This window comes from Kogia breviceps, chromosome 1 (genome assembly GCF_026419965.1).
Source record: "Kogia breviceps isolate mKogBre1 chromosome 1, mKogBre1 haplotype 1, whole genome shotgun sequence".
NCBI lineage: Eukaryota > Metazoa > Chordata > Mammalia > Artiodactyla > Physeteridae > Kogia > Kogia breviceps.
Genome location: NC_081310.1, coordinates 74,496,647 through 74,515,486, shown reverse-complemented (window position 1 = coordinate 74,515,486; position 18,840 = coordinate 74,496,647). Strand labels below are relative to the sequence as shown.

The 18,840-nt window shown below is 39.2% G+C and overlaps 1 protein-coding gene across 2 annotated transcripts in view; it reads left to right on the top strand.

Moving 5' to 3' along the window:
• The window catches only part of TBX15 (T-box transcription factor 15), a 102,511-nt gene that overhangs the window by 51,749 nt on the left and 31,922 nt on the right, over nt 1-18,840 (top strand). For both annotated transcript variants that reach the window (XM_059054496.2, XM_067034123.1), the window contains exons 2-5: nt 7,386-7,599; nt 12,790-12,891; nt 14,449-14,620; nt 15,722-15,889. In XM_059054496.2, coding sequence (XP_058910479.1) covers nt 7,386-7,599; nt 12,790-12,891; nt 14,449-14,620; nt 15,722-15,889 — 656 coding nt within the window. The remainder of the gene's footprint in view (nt 1-7,385; nt 7,600-12,789; nt 12,892-14,448; nt 14,621-15,721; nt 15,890-18,840) is intronic.

The window sequence follows — 18,840 nt, the reverse complement described above, 5'->3', positions numbered from 1 at the left end:
GCCGCCACTTCTTTGCAAAGCTTCTTTAAAAGGCTTAGATCTCAGGGATGACGTTGGGTCCTTGCCTGTGGTCTGCGTGTCAGTGAGAGAGATGCTGGTTGTCAGGTGGAGAGTGCTTTAGGCAGCTGAAGGATATGTGCTCTCAGTCTCCCTAATTGGATTATTGGCATGGGAATTGAAGGCTTCAGGTTACCGCCCCCCTTTTTCCCAAATAGAACTTGGAGGGCATGGAGGGCTCAGAGACTTCATTCCATTACTAAAGTCATCTAACAGGCTCATTTGAGTGTTTGCTATCATCATAATTTTAGTTTAATCCAACCTGGGTTATAGTTCATTCCCTTGAAGCTCTGGACTGGGTATCAAATGTGGGCTCAGTCCGTACTCAGGTCAGTGCCACATGCTCTGCTTCTGCCGTATTTAGAATTACTCTATGAAAAGTTTCATCACCAGATTTTGCTAAGCTATCTGATAAAATCTGATGTCCCAGAACCAATTTCCACTGCAGAGGTCCTCTGGGAATAGGAATTTACTTGAGCCTGGTACAGAGAGTGCTACCTGGGTTATAGCTTCTGATGTCTCCTATGGTGTGAATGGGATCCCTGAGATGACTGTGGGTGGGTCTTGGTTTTAGAGACTTTGGGACTTAAGAAGTAGGCCAAGGAGTGGTTGCCCTGCCAGTATCAGATAGGGGGTACCACTCATTGTAGTCATGTCCCAGTTATTGGCAGAAACAAAAACAGGAATGATTGTTTGATTATCATCTGGTTTGGGTCTTTCTCTTTTAATAGTTTCAAGCTATTTTCTCCCTTGGGTAAAATATGACAGCTGAGGTCCAGTCTCATGGAAGTGGCTTGTGCATCTAATCTCAGAAAATTCAACGTCTCTTATCTGACTCTGCAGTAGTCTTCTACCACCCATCTTCCACATTGAAACCAGGCTATCGTGTATCATTCATTCAGGAGATGTGGCAAAGCATGAAACTCAGTTTTTGGAATTCATAGTCTAGAAGGGAAGACTGAACCATCATCACCTACATTTAAAAGAAAACTTTGGTATAAAGAAAGTAAAGTCTAAACTCCATATTATGACACACACATTTCTCCTAAAATATGAACTCCACGTGGCCAGGGATTTTTGGTTTTTCCCTGATGATGTCTCAAGAATCTAGAAAAGTGGTTGGCACATACTAAATGTTAAATAAGTTGTTGTATAATTGCGTTGAACCTGATTTTCCAACTTATCTCTTATCTCACCTCCCCTCTTCCCTTATATATTTTAAGCTCTGGCCATACCTGTGTGCTTGTAATTTTCTAAAAATGACAAGTTCTTACTTATGCTATTCCCAGTACCTGAGATTCTGTCCCCATAATTTCTTTGCTTGCTCATATTGAACTCATATAAAGCACATATAGATTTCACGCCCACTCTCAAATGTCACCTTGTGACGTCTTCTTGATCGTCTTGTCCATTGGCTTGTTTGCCTTTCAAAGCTCCTGGTAGCGCTTTGCTCCTATACCTCTGCCGGAGCACCTATCACAGTCCATCTTCTTTAACATTTTCTGTATCCTTCCTACCAGATTGTGAGCTCCTTCAGAGCAAGAACCTGTTTTGTCTGTCTTCGTACATGAATACACAACCTGGTCTGTACAAAGCAGAAATGTTTGGTGGAATAAAAATGGAATTAAATATAATTTCATATGCCTGCAATCCTTAGGAGGTAGAGCCGATGCAATTTGGATTTGGCTGTCAATAATATTTGAAATGGAGATAATAATAATAACTCTTAGAATTGTTCTATTAAATGATGGTATGTATGTAAGGTGTTAGCAGAGTGCCAGTAAGTGCACAATAGGTGTTGATTATTAACTCTTTGGTTGGGATAGTTGTTGTGAGCTTATATTTGCCTCACTGTCCAAAGTCACTAACATTGTTATCAGCAGAACCATTAGATTCTGTCTTTATCATACAGACATAAATGTAATTTTTGAGAAGGAAGGTATCTTTTCCTTGACCCTAATAGTAAAATAAGGAAATACTAAAGATAAGGAAACTGAGGCTTGGTGAAATGAGGTAACTTTCCAAGACCCCCCACTCTTGGTGAGTAGCAGAGCCCTAAAAGGAAATGTGCCTTGTTACCTGTAGTAAGAAATAATCCCTTAAAATTATTAGTTAAGTGGAGATGAAAATCACCTGGCAGACTGTGAAATATGTTCTAATAATGTCTAATTTTTTTTAAAAAAATTATTTATTTTGGCTGCGCCGGGTCTTAGTTACGGCAGGCAGGATCCTTTAGTGGTGGCATGTGGGATATTTTAGTTGTGGCATGCAGACTTTTAGTTGAGGCATGCATAGGAGATCTAGTTCCCAGACCAGGGATCGAACCCAGGCCCCCTGCATTGGGAGTGTGGAGTCCTACCCACTGGACCACCAGGGAAGTCCCCTAATTTTGAAATGAAGTCAAAGAACACATAACTCAGGCTTTTTCTATACATGTCAACCAAATCAGCTATCGTGGTTGGGTTGCTGCTGTTAGACTTGGTGGTCTTTAAGCTGTACTACGAATCCATCCATTAAACATTAAACTTAAAAGGGACTTTATAGCGGCCCTAATTAAATGTGCATGTGCTGTGCTATAAAGATCAAGGAAAATAGGGACCAGAATAGTTATGTGACTTGGCCAAGATCAAACATGTTAAGCTATTTCAGTTGTAAGGATGGCCAAAACAGTTGAAGGGTCGTACAGAATTTCTGACTGCTTTGGCCAGGGATGAATGTAGTATGATCTTGTGGAGACCTGATCGTTGATTCAGGAGGCAGAAGACCTACTTTGTAGGCCATGTTGTTTTCAATTTTTCTTAGTCTCAATTTCCTCATCCACAAAATAGACATAAAAATATAGGCCAGGGCTTCCCTGGTGGCACAGTGGCTGAGAGTCCGCCTGCCGATGCAGGGGACGCGGGTTCGTGCCCCGGTCCGGGAAGATCCCACATGCTGCGGAACAGCTAGGCCTGTGAGCCATGGCCACTGAGCCTGTGTGTCTGGAGCCTGTGCTTCACAACGGGAGAGGCCACAACCGTGAGAGGCCTGCGTACCGCAAAAAAAACCCACCACACAACATGTATATATATAGTCCATATCTAGCTGATCATATGGAAGGATATATTAGATAATATGTAAAATATAAATTAAGAAACTATTTTATTATTGCTACTATTTTGTATGAGTTGAGAACTGAAATTCTCTCTAAGCTAAACTCAACTTTCTCTGGGAACTTAGCGTTAACAGTATCCATTTTCTCAATATGAAATAGGTCAGAGATAGAAAATGAGTGACACAATGAACGGATGGTTAGATTCTCTTTTTTAGAGATTTTTTTTTTTGGATGGTAATAGATATGTTAGTTTGACCCTATGAGTCAGTCACATGATATTCTCCAGTGACTTGTAACTGGCTTAGCGCAGGTTCCCAAAGTTTTCTTCTTTAACTTCCTTAGTTATGTATAACTTTATCATTTATGTTCTGACTTACTAAAACTTTCCTTGTTAAAATACTGCTCACAAGAGACGTCTGATGGCCAAGAAATCTTTCCAGGTCATTCAAATGAGTTCCTAGTAGTTATTTTTTGAAGGCAGGAAGTCACAAATTGCCAAGAATGAAAAAACCTTGAAAACACAGAGGTGTTTTCTGATCTTCAAAAGACTGATTATATTTCTGAATGGATGACCTGATTTGACTGAAATAACCCACCCACTATGTATGCATTTCTTACATTCATGACTTAGGTAACTTGATACATTCTGATTAATAACTGAAATAATTGATCTGGTTAGCCTAAATATTTTATATAACTATGACTTAGAAATATATTTTATGAAGGATTAAACTTTATTTTTACCTAGGCTGTTGATGTGGACTCTGAGATTACTATTTTAAGGGTATTGTAGAGTAGTTTAAGTCACAGGTAGCCCTCATTACTCTAGGGGTTCAAAACAAACTATATAAAATATAATACTGATTTTGTTTCCACCCTATGGCAGTTAAGAAACAATCAGGAATGGAAAATTACATGGTACATTCATGTGACTGAAAATGTGGGCTAGTGCCTGCATTCTGTATATAAAAGTCACTTGGACTCTATTCTGTGAGGGAGTGAGATTTCAGGAGCACAGAGTATTTTCAGGGAAGCAAATAACTGTCTCTGAAAATCCTCTTCATGGGAAAATACTGCCTATGCCTCCACGTCTTGTCCATTTCTTTATTAGTAACCATGGGTTCCCCAGGAACGTTCCAGCCCTCTCAGATCCCTCTGTTTTCTGAATTCCTATGAGGCATACAGGAAAATATGTAATGGTGTGGAAAACTGCATGGTAGTATTTGTCTTGGTCTCTGATTATTTGTGAATGCTCCCAGTTTCCACTTGTACTGTAAATACCTTTAAGAGGAGCCCTATTGTGTACTTTGATATTTTCCAGAATCTAGCACAGTGCTGGGCACATAGTAAGCACTCAGTAGACGCATAATTAATCAACACTAACTGGGAAATTTCCCAAGGTCTGGATTCTGTTTCAAATTATCTGCATGGTATCTCATATAGGGCCACATGCTGATAGGTGCTTATTGATGGGTTTGATTGAAACTATAAACAGAATACTAACTCAATTCTTTAACTCCTATGATAATGTGAATTTGAGCTCCCAGTCTTTTTTCTCATTTAACTTGTCCTTCCCAGACAGTTTTAAATTTGATGCTTCTACAGTTTTTTAAACTCCAACTTATCAATTTCTTCTTTCACAAATCATGGTTTTGGTGTTTTACCTAAAAAAAAACATGAACAACTAGCAATCTATATTACAAATGATTGGCCATTGAGTTACTTAGAACTAAAGTCCCAATTAAGCAATTTGTATAATTATCTTTGAAAAGGATTATCTCTTTTGACTTATTTACATGTATTTTGGACTTTTTTCTAAATAAAAGTTTTTTAAGTAGAAGAAAAAAATTTTTGATGCTTCTAATTGAGGTCACCTGGGTTATCACTGAAAATTGCATTAGGAAGGAGTCTTACATTCTTTAAGCCATTAGAGGTGGAAGAGATTATAAGAGATTTCAGTTCAATCCTTTTAATTGTACTATGAAGAAATAGGACCATTGTGGCTAAGTGACTTGTCAAATAGGTCCATTGTGGCTAAGGTTATTCATCAATCCATTTAATGTTACATTTTGAGTGCCTGTTTTATTCCAGATGACATAGAGAGTTAAGAGCAGTCTCTTACTTCCTAAATCTCCAGCCACAGTTCCCATTCCAATCCTAACCTCAAGTTGGCTCCCTTAAAAATATTATTGCTTAGTGCAGTGATATCTTTCCTTTCCTTTCCCCCTTCCTAAACACACATTGGAGAAATTATATGTCCAAAATTTTTGCTGGGCCCTGCCTATTTCCAACTGTTTCATAACTGTAGCACTTTATGGTAAGGAGATTTCATAACACTTTGCTTCCAAAGGTAGGACAAGACTATTTTTAAAAAATCTTGCTTCAAGAAGTTCTTGAAAAATTCCCAATTTTAGTGATAAGTGAGGAGCTCTTGGCATATCACAGAAACAAAATGGGATTTGGGAATCCATGTCTCAAAGGATCAGATTACTGTGTTTGGAGTGTGTGAGGATATCATGGCTCTGCTACTGAAAAGCAGATAACATCAGGCTGGGATAGAGCCTGATTGTCACTCAACAGCTTTCACCTTAGAAAAGTGCTCCACTTTTCTGTACTTGAAGGAGACAAATATTAGCTCCTCTCTAGTCCAAGATATAAAATGATATGCTTAGACATGTAGTATCTAGTCATATAGCTTTTTAATGTTTTTGATGAAGATGGTGACTGGACCAGTGATTGTGGATAAACTAAAGATTTGGGGTAGATACTTCCCTGTTATTTAGGAGCTTGGTTCAGTTCTGCAGTGTGCTGAATGTCTTCAGCAGTGATGCTGCCCGGGTTTGAGAGAGGAACACATTAGGGCTAGAAGAAAAGAAAATTAAAGGTGTCATGAGAGGGGTTGTTCACAGGCCTAGAAACCTGCTCCAGTTAGTGAAGATGGCAGCAAGATGATATGGCTTTCTGTCCCATCCTCCTTCCATCCTGCTAGTGTCAAGGGCTGGTACCCAAGAGGTCCTGACCTTTGACAGCATTGAAAAGCCAGTTGTCAGAGTAAGACATCATTGTTTTCAACCTTTCTTTATGTATGTATTTAATTATGGGGGAAGCAATCAGAATCCTATATGTTAAGGGTGTGTTAGAGAAATAGGTTCTTAGGATTGGCTTGCAATATCGTTTGACATAAGGAAACTGTACTAGCTAATCCAAGTTTGGAAAATATGAGGAGATAAAGCTCTTGGCATAGGGCCTCTAAAAGTAAAAAATCTGAAATATTACAGAAAATTCTCTAGTAGATCTGACTCTAGGCTTCTCCATTGGTCTACATCCCCCCTGTCTCCCCCCTCCCCCACCGCCAGCCCCCTCCTCATGAGAACAGAAGACGAAAGAGGAAAGGACCATGTGGCCCAGCATGCCAGTTTCTTATTTGGTTGCTCTCAATCCTACCTTCCTGTTTGGATCAGCCCTCCCCTCTGCCCATACTTCAGAAACCAATCAAGGTGTCTCCTAAACTCATTTATTCCCTTTGTTTCAACCTCCTTCTTGGGTAACTTTTTCCATATGCTTATATCCTTGCCTCACAACAGACTCTTTTTTTTCATCCAAAATGGCCTGATTAGACTTAGGAAAAGCCATTTACTCGAGTATACAACAAAGTGTTTCTAAAGATCCCAAATAACTTTTCATTACTTTTGATGACCAGGATATATAAATGGAGGAAAACTCACTGTGTTTAAAAATAACTGAAGGACAGTGATGCTGAGGGGTATGGAATTAAAGAACACATTGTTGTTAGCTTTGAATCTTTTCCCCCAAGTTAAATGGTCTAATCTAGATTTGCAGCTATAGTCTGTGATTATTATTATTTTTAAAATTTGGCATTTGTCTATTTTGTTGCTCCAGTTTGGCTTCATTCCCTTCAACATGGTGACATTAGTACTCTTTATGTTGTCTGTTGTGGACCAATTTTCTTCAGCTGTTGCTAAAACTTACTAAAATGCCAGATGTCATGTTGGAAACACGAAACCTGAAAGAAGGTCATAAATCACAAAAACAAACCATAAAATAATAAAATACGCTGAGTGCTGTGCTCTGGAGCTTCCCAGCTTTAAGTCTCCTTTTGTTCACACCTCTCCCCACCCCATCGTGCTCCCTACCCTGCCTCCATCTTTTAGGGCCAGGGGTGTGGAGGGACCTCAGCAGTTTCTCACCTAAGTCTTGACTGTTTATTTTGCAGATTCCGAGCAGAGCACTGGTTCAGACTCTGAGGTGATCACTGAGCGGTCTTCCTGCTCCTTTGACACTCACACTGACCTGGGCCCTGGTGCTGCAGGCCCTGTGCCTGCTGCCATGTCTTCCATGGAGGAGATTCAGGTGGAGCTGCAGTGTGCTGACCTCTGGAAGAGGTTCCATGACATTGGAACCGAGATGATCATCACCAAAGCAGGCAGGTAAGGACAAGTTCCTTTGAATAGCCACATTCGAAAAACAGGAAAACAAATGTAGGAGCTGTTACGTTTTTCTTTTCACTTATTTGTGGTAGTAGCATTGGTGCAGCCAAAGCAACTCACACTCACTTTTCAGCATCTGGATGTCTTGATAAAGTGATTTTCTTGTGTTTACTGTGATTTTGCTATTTTCCTCCAAGGACCACTCAAACCTAAATCACCTCTACCCTCACAAACATTTTCTGCCTGCAAATGTATTCCAGCTAATACTGGAGATCCATGGTGCATAACAGTCAAACAATAGATTTCCAAAGCAAATGTTACTTCACCAACCAATGTTTTCAAGAGAAAAAGCTTGCATCTTCTAAGGCATTTAAATCAGCCAGGTATTTTTGTAAGAATTTTGTTTTTGGTAAAATTTGGGCTTGGTGCATTTTTGGAGCCCTGCTGATTGATCCATTGTGTTTTATAGTTGGCTTGAAATGTGATTACTTTAATAGGACCTGGTGGAAACTCTTGCAAAATGATTTATGTAGGATGATAAAAGTTTTAAAAACACAGCATCTCTTGAAATAAATACTGTTAATTAAGCTACTCCTTTATTGGTATCTTTAAATTTTTCATGGTTAGGTATCTGTTTTGTGCTGGATATTCAACATGTATTTCATTATTTAAACTTCACAGGAATCCTATGAGGTAGGATGTGATAATTCCATATATGGATGAGGATGCAAAAGCTGGAAGAGGTTAATTAACTTGACTAAGGCCACAAAGGTAGTAAAGGGCAACTCCAGAATTCTACACAAATCTGTTTGGCTCCAAAACAATTTCTCAACTATTTTTAAGTCTGCACTGTTAAGAAATGGTTATAGCTTTTGCCCCTTGGATTTAAAATGAAAATGATTTAAATCAAAATAAGTTTGGACTGAGTTTATTAGTATATAGGAATACTTCACTGAAATTAAAATAATTATAGTGCTTTCATATTTACAAAGTCAATCCGCTGTCTCACATCACAGAGACCAAAAAGACTCACCTCATTGATCATAAGCTGTCTTCATGCACATAGACATTTAAAGTAAAAGCATAGCTTGATTGGGTCTAGTTCACTTGAATGCATATAGAGAAACCTCTCAATATACTAATATATCACAAAAAGGTGAGCTTAAAATGAACCTGAAGTCTTATTCATTTTCATCCTCCTCTGTAAACCCTCTTCCTTCTTTAAGTTTTAGTAGAGAATAAAACCATTAAAAAGCTTCTTAGGAGGAGCACTTTTGAAGGAGAATTACTTTCAAAATTACTTTCCGGAATTTCTTGTTTTTAAAATTGAAGTATAGTTGATTTACAATGTTGTGTTAATTTCTTCTGTACAGCAAAGTAATTCAGTTATACACACACACACACACACACACACACACATTATTTTTTATATTCTTTTTCATTATGGTTTATCACAGGATAGTGAGTATAGTTCCCTGTGCTATACAGTAGGACCTTGTTTATCCAGAATCACTTTCAGAAACCATCTCCTTGGGCTTCCCTGGTGGCGCAGTGGTTGAGAGTCCACCTGCCGATGCGGGGGACACGGGTTCGTGACCCGGTCCAGGAAGATCCCACATGCCGCGAAGTGGCTGGGCCCGTGAGCCATGGCCACTGAGCCTGTGTGTCCGGAGCCTGTGCTCCGCAATGGGAGAGGCCACAACAGTGAGAGGCCCGCATACCGCAAAAAAACCCCCCCCAAAAACCACATCTCCTTTTTGTTGCTTGGGTTTCAGTCTCCAGCTTGAGTCTGCATTTTGATATATGACTTGGAAGGGAACAGCAATTCAAGGAAAAAGTTTTTACTCTTTTTCTTAGTTTTTGGCAAGGGCATTGGTTTGGTGAGAGGGGAAATATTACTTTTTTTGCCTGTAAGATTTTCCAGTTTTTATTTTGGGTCTTTACTTACTACTATTATGTCTGTGTATTTTAGTCACTTGTGTTCCTGATATCATTCCCTTGTTCCCTGCACTTCAGTGAATTCAGTTTACCTGAGCACCTCTTTGACAATTCTCCTGTGACCTCATTTCATGATTTTCTGCAATGTTTACTTTTCCATATCTCTGCCTTCACAAATTCACGTTGATACCTGAATATACCCAGAGATTCCAAGCACAGACATACAGTTTGTTCTTTAATCATATCCCTTTATTTAGGTTTAGAAACTACATTCATTGCTTCCATATTGGAGTGGCTCAGCTGTTGCTGTTGCTACCAGTAACTCTTCTCAAGTAATTCCAGAACCACTCAGAAACATACAAGGAAGTCTTTATCTTCTGTGAATTTTTTTCATTCCCTCCCCATCCCCCAAGTTGATTCTTTCCTTTTCACTTCATTTTTCTTCCTATGTAGTGTCTTTTTCAGTTTTAACTCCTATTTCCATTTTCTTAGTTACTGTTAGTCATGTATGACTCCCTGTTCTTTTTCCCTCAGAAGATCTTAGTCACCACCTACTTCTTCTCACATCCCAAACTATAATCCCGTTGATTCAGAACTACTGTAGTCTACAGAGCCCTCAATCTTTTAATGCACCAACAAAACCTGCATGATCAGCACCATGGACAGAGGTGTTTGTAGGGATAAAGGGGTTTGGAAGTCAAAAGAATTGGCCTAAATTTAGGCATAAAATTAAAACCAAACACATCTCATTTTATGAATATTAAAGATTAATTTTTCTCTAGGGTGTTATGACATTACCCGATATTCTGTGCTAAAATACTGACAAAAAGAAAAAGCAACTTTGGTCAGATTTTAAGAATTGTCATGGAATTTTAAAGCAAAAGGTCACCTTAAGGATTATTTAGTTCCTTTCCCTTGTTTTATAGATGGTGAGGTTAAATGGCTTATCCAGAGCCACACAGCTCATTCATTTTAGAACCTGAGTTCTGAAAAGAGACAGGTGGCTTCTCCACTCAGGTTCATATAAGTGTTCCAGACAAAACAGGTATTGAATTTAAAAACATCTTAATCCCTTTTTAAAAAATCATCAAGAAAATAAATTTATCTCTTTCAATGTAATGCAGCCTCTTTAGATGGCTGAGAGGAACCACATTTTCTTATCTCAGATAGCAAGGGAGAGGACTTTCCATCCCTGGCAAGATGCTCTCCAAATATTTATATATACAGGGCAATCATAAATCATTGTTATTAAGTCGGGAATTAATGATCTATATATACATGTATAGACCAAGGTTCCCAAATTTTTGGAAAGAGTTAATGTGAGTCAAAGTGCCTCACCTATAGTGAATGTTAGATTTAGTCATTATGAGCAACCCACCATCAAATTTCATTAGCCAACCATAAGACTAAAATATAAGGCTTTTGGGACTTCCCTGGTGTCACAGTGGTTAAGAATCCGCCTGCCAATGCAGGGGACTTCAATCCCTGGTCCGGGAAGATCCCACATGCGGCAGAGCAACTAAGCCCGTGTGCCACAACTACTGAGCCTGCGCCCTGGAGCCAGTGAGCCACAACTGCTGAGCCCACGTGCCACAACTACTGAAGGCTGCGTGCTCTAGAGCCCATGCTCTGCAACTGCAGCAAGAGAAGACACCGCAAAGAGAAGCTCGCGCACCTCAAATGAGGCGTAGCCCCCTCTCGTGGCAACTAGAGAAAGCCCGCGCCCAGCAACAAAGACCCAACGCAGCCAAATATAAATAAATAAATAAATACATTTAAAATAAAATGAAATATAAGGCTTTCTAATTAAGTTTGTGAGGGTAGACAAAGAAAATCTAAAATGATATACCAGTGGAATCTTCTGAAAAGTTATAAAGTGGGAAAGAATTGGTAATATATTATTCTTTGCAAATATTTAAGAATTAGCCATCATCCCTGTTGAAGGTCTGTGGTCCCTCTGTGCTTTCCCCCAAAATATGATTATGCTGTCACCAACCTATCACCAGAGGATATTTGCTTTTTGAGTTGTTTCTTTTGAGTAGTAGAGTGTGTGACTAGCACAGAAAGCCTGTCATGTAAACAACCAGTGCACACTTGCAAGATGGCTGTCTGGGGTCAGGGTATGGTCTATGGCCGTGAAATGGAGCAAAGCCAATTAGGCCATATGTGCGTCAAGCCTGTGACCTTGACCTCATTAGCACCGTGCTCTGCCCAGCTCAACTAACTGGCCCCAGATGGTTAAGCTTAATGCAGCATTTTGTGTACAAGTACTCTAGAGCACATTCAGGGCAATCCAAATTTTTGAACCAAGCACTTCTTATGTCTGGTTCCTAAATTCATGACATGCAAAAGAGTTTGATGTTTTTCTTCTTTCGTACCGTTAAAGAAGAATGGTGAATTTTATTTTAGTCTCCTTGAAACTCAATACCTCTTTTGGGCTGCTCCCTCTCCTCCTCTTCAATTATGACAGTAGTTGTAAAGTGTCATATCCTGACCTCGCTTGCTTTGGCAAGTTTAACAAGCCATTGTGGTAGAAACAAGGTATTGCCCAGAGGCCACTAGAATTCATTTGGTATTTGCTCCCTATTCTGCGGTGTCCTTCCTCTGACACACACGTTGACAGCCTGAGAACTTGCAGAAATTTTTCTACAGTTTTATGCAGTAAAAAAAAAAAGACTTTGGTGGTCCTTCATTTGGGAAGTGGTAGCACATTCCTTTTCTTTTTCTTTTCTTGAGATATTATTTTTAGAGTGGTCATTTTCAAATAGACTCAGTCAGAAAATATTTCATGATTACTACAATCAACTGTGACGAGCTACTTGGGGAATAACAAGAATATAAGTTATTCAAGTATATTAAGTATAAGAGTATAAGTATATTTAAGAATGTTATAGTCTAATAGGAAATGTATGTACACACATTCTATCTATCTATCTATCTCTTGTTTATCCATCTATCTCACATTAAAGATTAACTAATACTATAAAACAAGTTATGGTATGAGGTCTTTGAGTGTATGAATAATCAAACAGTTCAATTTAAGTTAAGAAGAGGTGCTATTTCAGCAATGTAAATCCTCAGCATATTTGATAGTGATAATTTCCAAAGTGGAAAAAAAACAGCCAACTTTGAGAATTAGAGGATATTGGACTTTGTGTGCTTAGCATTCCTATTAAGAGACTCATCAAGCTTTTACACTTGCTACTTCTCCCCCTCTGACTGCTGAGCTTCCTACATTATTCCCACCCACAGGAGGATGTTTCCTGCCATGAGAGTGAAAATCACTGGCCTGGATCCACACCAGCAGTACTACATAGCAATGGACATTGTACCTGTGGACAATAAAAGATACAGGTAAGGATGACTCTGAGATGTGGAACTGTGGGCATCACCAGTATCCCAGGATGGTTCTATAAACTCATTAGATGAAGCATTTTAACAGTGCACTGTACAATGTAGTGGATAGGGAACAAGGATGGAGGACATGCCAATGGCCTGTGGCAGAACACCAGACAGGAAGTAATCACTAGAGGTAGGAAGTCAGAACCAGTAATGGTTTGGTCTGGAATCTTCCTTACATCTCTCTAAAGAGTGGGATTGTATAATGTCTGCCAGAGCAGCAAAAATCAAATGGATCTTAAGACTAAAACTAATTCACTTAATATTGAAAGTGATTAACATATTGAATGATTTGGTTTATGAAATACTAAATGAGTTGAGATGATTTATTTTGGAAAATGGGAGGAGAAGTGGATTAGTACAGTACCTTCAATCATATATCTGATGGATTATCCTATGGATGATAGAGGGGAAGAATGGGAGAATTGGATAAGACCTCAAGAAGAACACCTAGTTAAGGGGAATTATTGTACATTAAAACGGGTGGTGAACGAGTTTGCTAAATAACTTTCCTTCAAAGCCATTAAAAGCCAACATAGTCTCCATGTGTCTTACACATAGTTCGTCTGAAACAAGTTGTGGCTTAATTGATCTCCTGAGCTCTCAGTCAAATCAGTGAGTCATGGCTCATTTTTGAGATATTTCAGAACTTGGCCCTGAGCCCATGAATTTGGGGGTGAGAGGTGAATAGAGAAGACCATTACTTGTATTTTAGAGGGAGAGCTGGCTAAGAAAGAAGTGGTCTTGATGTAGGATTTAGGAGGGGAGATGCTCTTTTCTTTAAAAACATCCTCCATTTCAATGAAAATGGAGGTCTCTGCCTTAGTGCAGCCATTCCCAGAAACACCCCTAAGTCTTCCCAGTTAGTGGGAAGACTTTGATTAACCTAATCTCATTTCCAGTGACTTTGTGGGAAAATAATGTGGAAGATGATGATGTCCAAAACTAGGTTTTCATTGAAATGCTTCTAAATTCAGACTCTTAGCTAGGAAATGGTTAACAAGTGAGAGGCTTGGAGGGTCTCTGCACATGGCTGTGTTTTATAGGACAATATGGAAGATGTTTTTAATAAGGAACCAAATCCTGAACAAGTGGCCAATGGATTATATGGTTTGCATTTGAAAGGTGAAAGGTTGCAGTAAAATACCTTTTCCATAGCTAAACACGTGGGTTCAGGATGCCTGTGTGCACACAGGGGTGCAAGGCAAGGAGAGGAAGAAGAAAGAAAAAGGACTGTGAGAATGTTTTCCTTGTGAGAGCTGCAGCTTTGATCATTAACTACAACACTTTCCTGCCCTCCCCCACCCATCTTGTTTTCCATTTCCATCTCTATTTCATTTTCCCTGGTTATCCACCCTTCTCTCTTTCTCCTCTGTATTCTCTGTTTAATCCATCCTACTCCATTCTTCTCATCTCTTTGTGTCTCCTCCCTCCTGTTCCTAATTGTTTCCTGGGCCTCTATTCCCTCTCTGCATCTGTCTCTGAGTTCTCCTCTCTCCCTCTCTGTCTCAGATATGTGTATCACAGCTCCAAGTGGATGGTGGCTGGCAACGCTGATTCTCCTGTGCCCCCAAGAGTTTATATACACCCTGATTCTCTAGCTTCTGGAGATACTTGGATGAGACAGGTGGTCAGTTTCGACAAACTCAAGCTGACCAACAATGAATTGGATGATCAAGGACATGTGAGTCAAATAATCCCATCTTTCTCTTCTTCCCTATTCCCCCCTTTTTGGCTCTAGAAATGACTAGCCCCAGGCTTTTTTCAAACAGGTAAAATAAGAATCTTTTTGAGATTCTCAAATTCATTTGAGATCTTGAGAATCTCAGATGAATCTTTGAGTCATTTTAAGTAAACATAAACATTTATTTTTCCTTTTGTGAAATTATGTTTATTACAAAACTAACGTTTAGCAACCATCTGCTGTAAGTCAAGTTGTGTTTATCAGACAGAGATCTTGTGCTCCAGGAACTCACGGTCAAGTCAGGAGAATTCAGCGACAGAAACAGAAGACACATTTTAAAATGGTGAATAAATCACAGTATTTAATAGAATAATTCACAGGGCAGTAAACTCAGGGAAACTGTTGTGGAGACAGTTCTGGCTGATTGGTCAAGAAATTTATGAATTTATAAGAGAAGAGTAGGTTGTAAGGCTTGCCAGGTATAATTGGTGCAACTGATGTTATTAATTTATTTTTGGCAGTAAAACACATACTGAATTTTCACTGAATGCCGAGATCCATACTGGATGCTATGGGGAGATGAAAGAAGCTAAAACCATGGCTCCTATCTTTAGGGAAATGATAATTTTCTAAGGAAGAGAGAAGACGCATATACCCTTAACTCTGACATGACATAAGAGAATGTCCATAAAATCAATAACAAAGTACAAATAATAGCTTGTAGAATTTAAAGACAGATGAACTGCTGCTGAAAATTTGAAGCAGGAGGGAACAACTGTCACATAGCAGAGGTTCTGAGACCTTTTAGTGGAGTGATGTCTGCTGGTTCTGGAACCAATCCATTCAGTATTTATCCAATTAAAGCAAACATATTGCACTCACCACCTATGATTGGGATATTGGCTACATGGTTCCATGTGATCACTTAGTCCTTCCAGCCATGGGAAAGTACACTGATTTCCAGTTTCCCATACATCCCACCTCTAAACTGTGCTCTTCCTGTAACGCTTTTATCCTGTAATTTTGTTTGCATTGAGAGCTGGAAAAGATGTAGGGACCTTAGAGACAACGCTGGAGTAATGTTTCCCCTTCTCATTTCAGATCATTCTTCACTCTATGCACAAATACCAGCCTCGGGTTCATGTGATTCGCAAGGATTTCAGCAGCGACCTTTCACCCACCAAAGCTGTCCCTGTTGGGGATGGAGTGAAAACATTCAACTTTCCTGAGACCGTGTTTACCACAGTCACGGCCTATCAGAACCAGCAGGTAAGAGGCTGCCTTGGAGAGTCTCCTGCTGCAGCCGCTTTTAAAGGAGTTTACTCATCCTTTTGTAAGAAGTGCTTAGTCCTTCTGCATGGCACTGAAATGCTGGAATGAGAGACACCAGGCTGGCAGTGCACACGTGGCACTGGTGATGACAAGGGGGTAATGCCTAGTAGCAGCTGTCAGAGTCTAGATTTAGATCAGAGGCAAGATCTTTGACCAGGAGGACCAAACCTCCTAAGTCATTTTCATGTCTCTCTGTACTTGTACCCATGCTTCATGCTCTCTACTACATCCTGGCAAATGTTCCTCATCACTTGAAATTCCTGAGGTTTGATTCATTCCTTCCCTCTTATCCTCTCTGTGGAGCCGTCCATCAGACTACATCAAAGTCATCAAGCCTCTCAAACTCTATGTCAGATCCACTGCTTCCATTTACACTTTCAGACTAAATTGGCCTCCATGTGATTGCCAGCCACACCCTAAGATGTGTATGTTTTTATGTTAGTAATATATTCATTAATTCCATTAATATTTATTGAGAATTTATGATATTCTAAGCGTAGCAGATTGAGACATTTCTCCCTAAGAAAAGAATAGTTTTAGTTGAGTGAAAGACACATAAATACATAATGATAATACAGTGGAATAACTTAACGGCAGAGATGTGGACACGGTTTTTTGTTTGTTTGTTTTGGTTTGGGGAATGAGGGAAGTTTTTGTGGAAGAACTGATGCTTTTTCTGACATTGAGACACATCAGCATTAGCTGATGTGGGCATTAGCATTAGCATTAACTAATTAGTGGGCTAATTAGCCAGTGAGTGGGTGCGGGGAAGAGAGAGGCCAAGTCTGGAATTACTGTGAGCATTTCTAAACAATGTTCTTTTTTTGAGGAGGGTGACTGGATGGATTTACAAGTGATCTCACTTTATGCAGTTCTCTGAAAGTTGTATGTGAATCTCATTTTTGTAAGTTAGATTGTATTTCATATTTTGGTAAATTGTCTAATTAGTAGGATCCTGCAGTGAATTCTTTTCTAAAACAGAGTTTTTGCTTGTTTATTTTGCTTGAAAGTCTGCTTACTTTTATTTTGGGCCTGCTTGGAGCAAAATGGATGTATACTATAGTACTTAATACCTTTTATCTTGGGTACTGTGCTCTGACAAAGCAAGCAATGAGGAAAAACATTCATTTACTAAATATTTATCAAGGGCTTAGTATGTAACAGGCAGGTGAAGGTGAGTTATACAATCTTTAGTTCATATACAGTAGAAAGAATTTTTCTATCTTTCATGGCACATCCTGATAAAATTCCTTAGATGCTTTTTACCTTCAGGGGAATTTGATATACAACAACCCTTTAGTCCAATAAATGTTAAGTGCTATATGGTTGTTGGGCTTTCTCAGCAGCTGTAAAGTGTTCCCAACTTTGGACTTTCCTTTTAGATGCCGCATTTGAGCTAAAGTAGAAGAGCTTAATTTGCCATGGACGCTATTTTTAAATTATTAAGCTCTCGAACTCTTCAGATAGTAAAATTGCCAAGACCATGGAGAGTCCTTACAGAAAACTTTAATAATCAAGATTTTTTAAGCTCTGATGCTAGATAGAGCAGCAATATAGACATGGCTTTTGAGAAACTGGAACTTTGGGATTAACTATGTTACAGAAAAGGGGGAATATAAGTCTAAGTTCTTTGAAGAATTGTTTGGATTTTTTCCAAGACTCCCCCAGCCGCCATTTTAATCATTACTTTCTCATGAAGACAGAGAGATGTGGCAATAAATATGACTCTAGAACGTAGTTGGTAGAGCAAACTAGAACACTGGTAAATGACCATTCTACTGCCTCACTGAGATCAGTTCTAGAGGCCAAGAAGGGTCAGTATAACCCAAGCTAAAACTAAAAACCTACAGCTCACTGTGAAGACCAAACAGGGGTACCTGAAATCCCTTTCACTTCCTCTGCATTATTTCACAGTGTTCCTGCACCTGAGTACATTCTATTCATATAAATATTTTGTCTATATTTGGACTTGAGTAGGGCAGTTGTGGCTTGGTGGGGGTAGGATGCCATGACTAAGATCATGGGACTTGGTAGCAGACATATCTAGTTTGGTTTCTGACCTTTTCACTGGTGAGTTGTGTGACCTTGAGCAAGTTTCTTAACCCCTTTCAACTTGTGTTTCCTGGTCTGAAAATGTCCTGGCCTCACAGAATTATAAGGACTAGATGAGGGAACCTGCATTAAGTCACTGACACAAACCTGTCATCAAATTGTCAGTAGTCAGCCTACATTGCTAAATACCTACATCTGCACAGGCATAAAGGATAGTGGGGAATAGAGGCAATTTTAAAGAATAAATTGCTCATTAAGGAGAAAGTAGATTCTTGGGAATTGGAGGACCTACATGGGCTCTCAAAGGTATTATATTCAATAGGTACCTACTTTGATCTCTCTGTTCTCATGTCATGTTAGTGAATTCATGATGTGCTGACATTCAAAATAGATGAGTCATTCTCAACTCTGCCCATTTTAACATCTAGATAACAGCTTTTGCCTGTTTAACAAGCCTCCAGTCCCTGGGTAAATCAAGTGTGATTGTTTAACATTCCCTTTGGCTGTGTAGATATGATTTAATAAGACACAGTGCCTTCTAATAAAGCAAACTAACCTCAGGTCTCTCCCCTAGGAATCTTGAGATCTGCGTCCTGTAAGTCAGATCTGTTACCTAACAATAATTTTCAGACTTGTCATGAAGATGCTGAGCTATATTCAGTGATTGCTGTGTTTTTGTTTCCTTCAACCTTCTAGATTGAGAACAAATAATATTATAAAGCAAAGTTGTTTACTTCATTTTTTTTTTAAGGGAAGGGTTAGGAAGGCTATGAGAAAGGAAAGAGAGAGGAGTCAGTGATAGATCCTCATTGTTCTCAGGGAGCCCATTGTCCGGA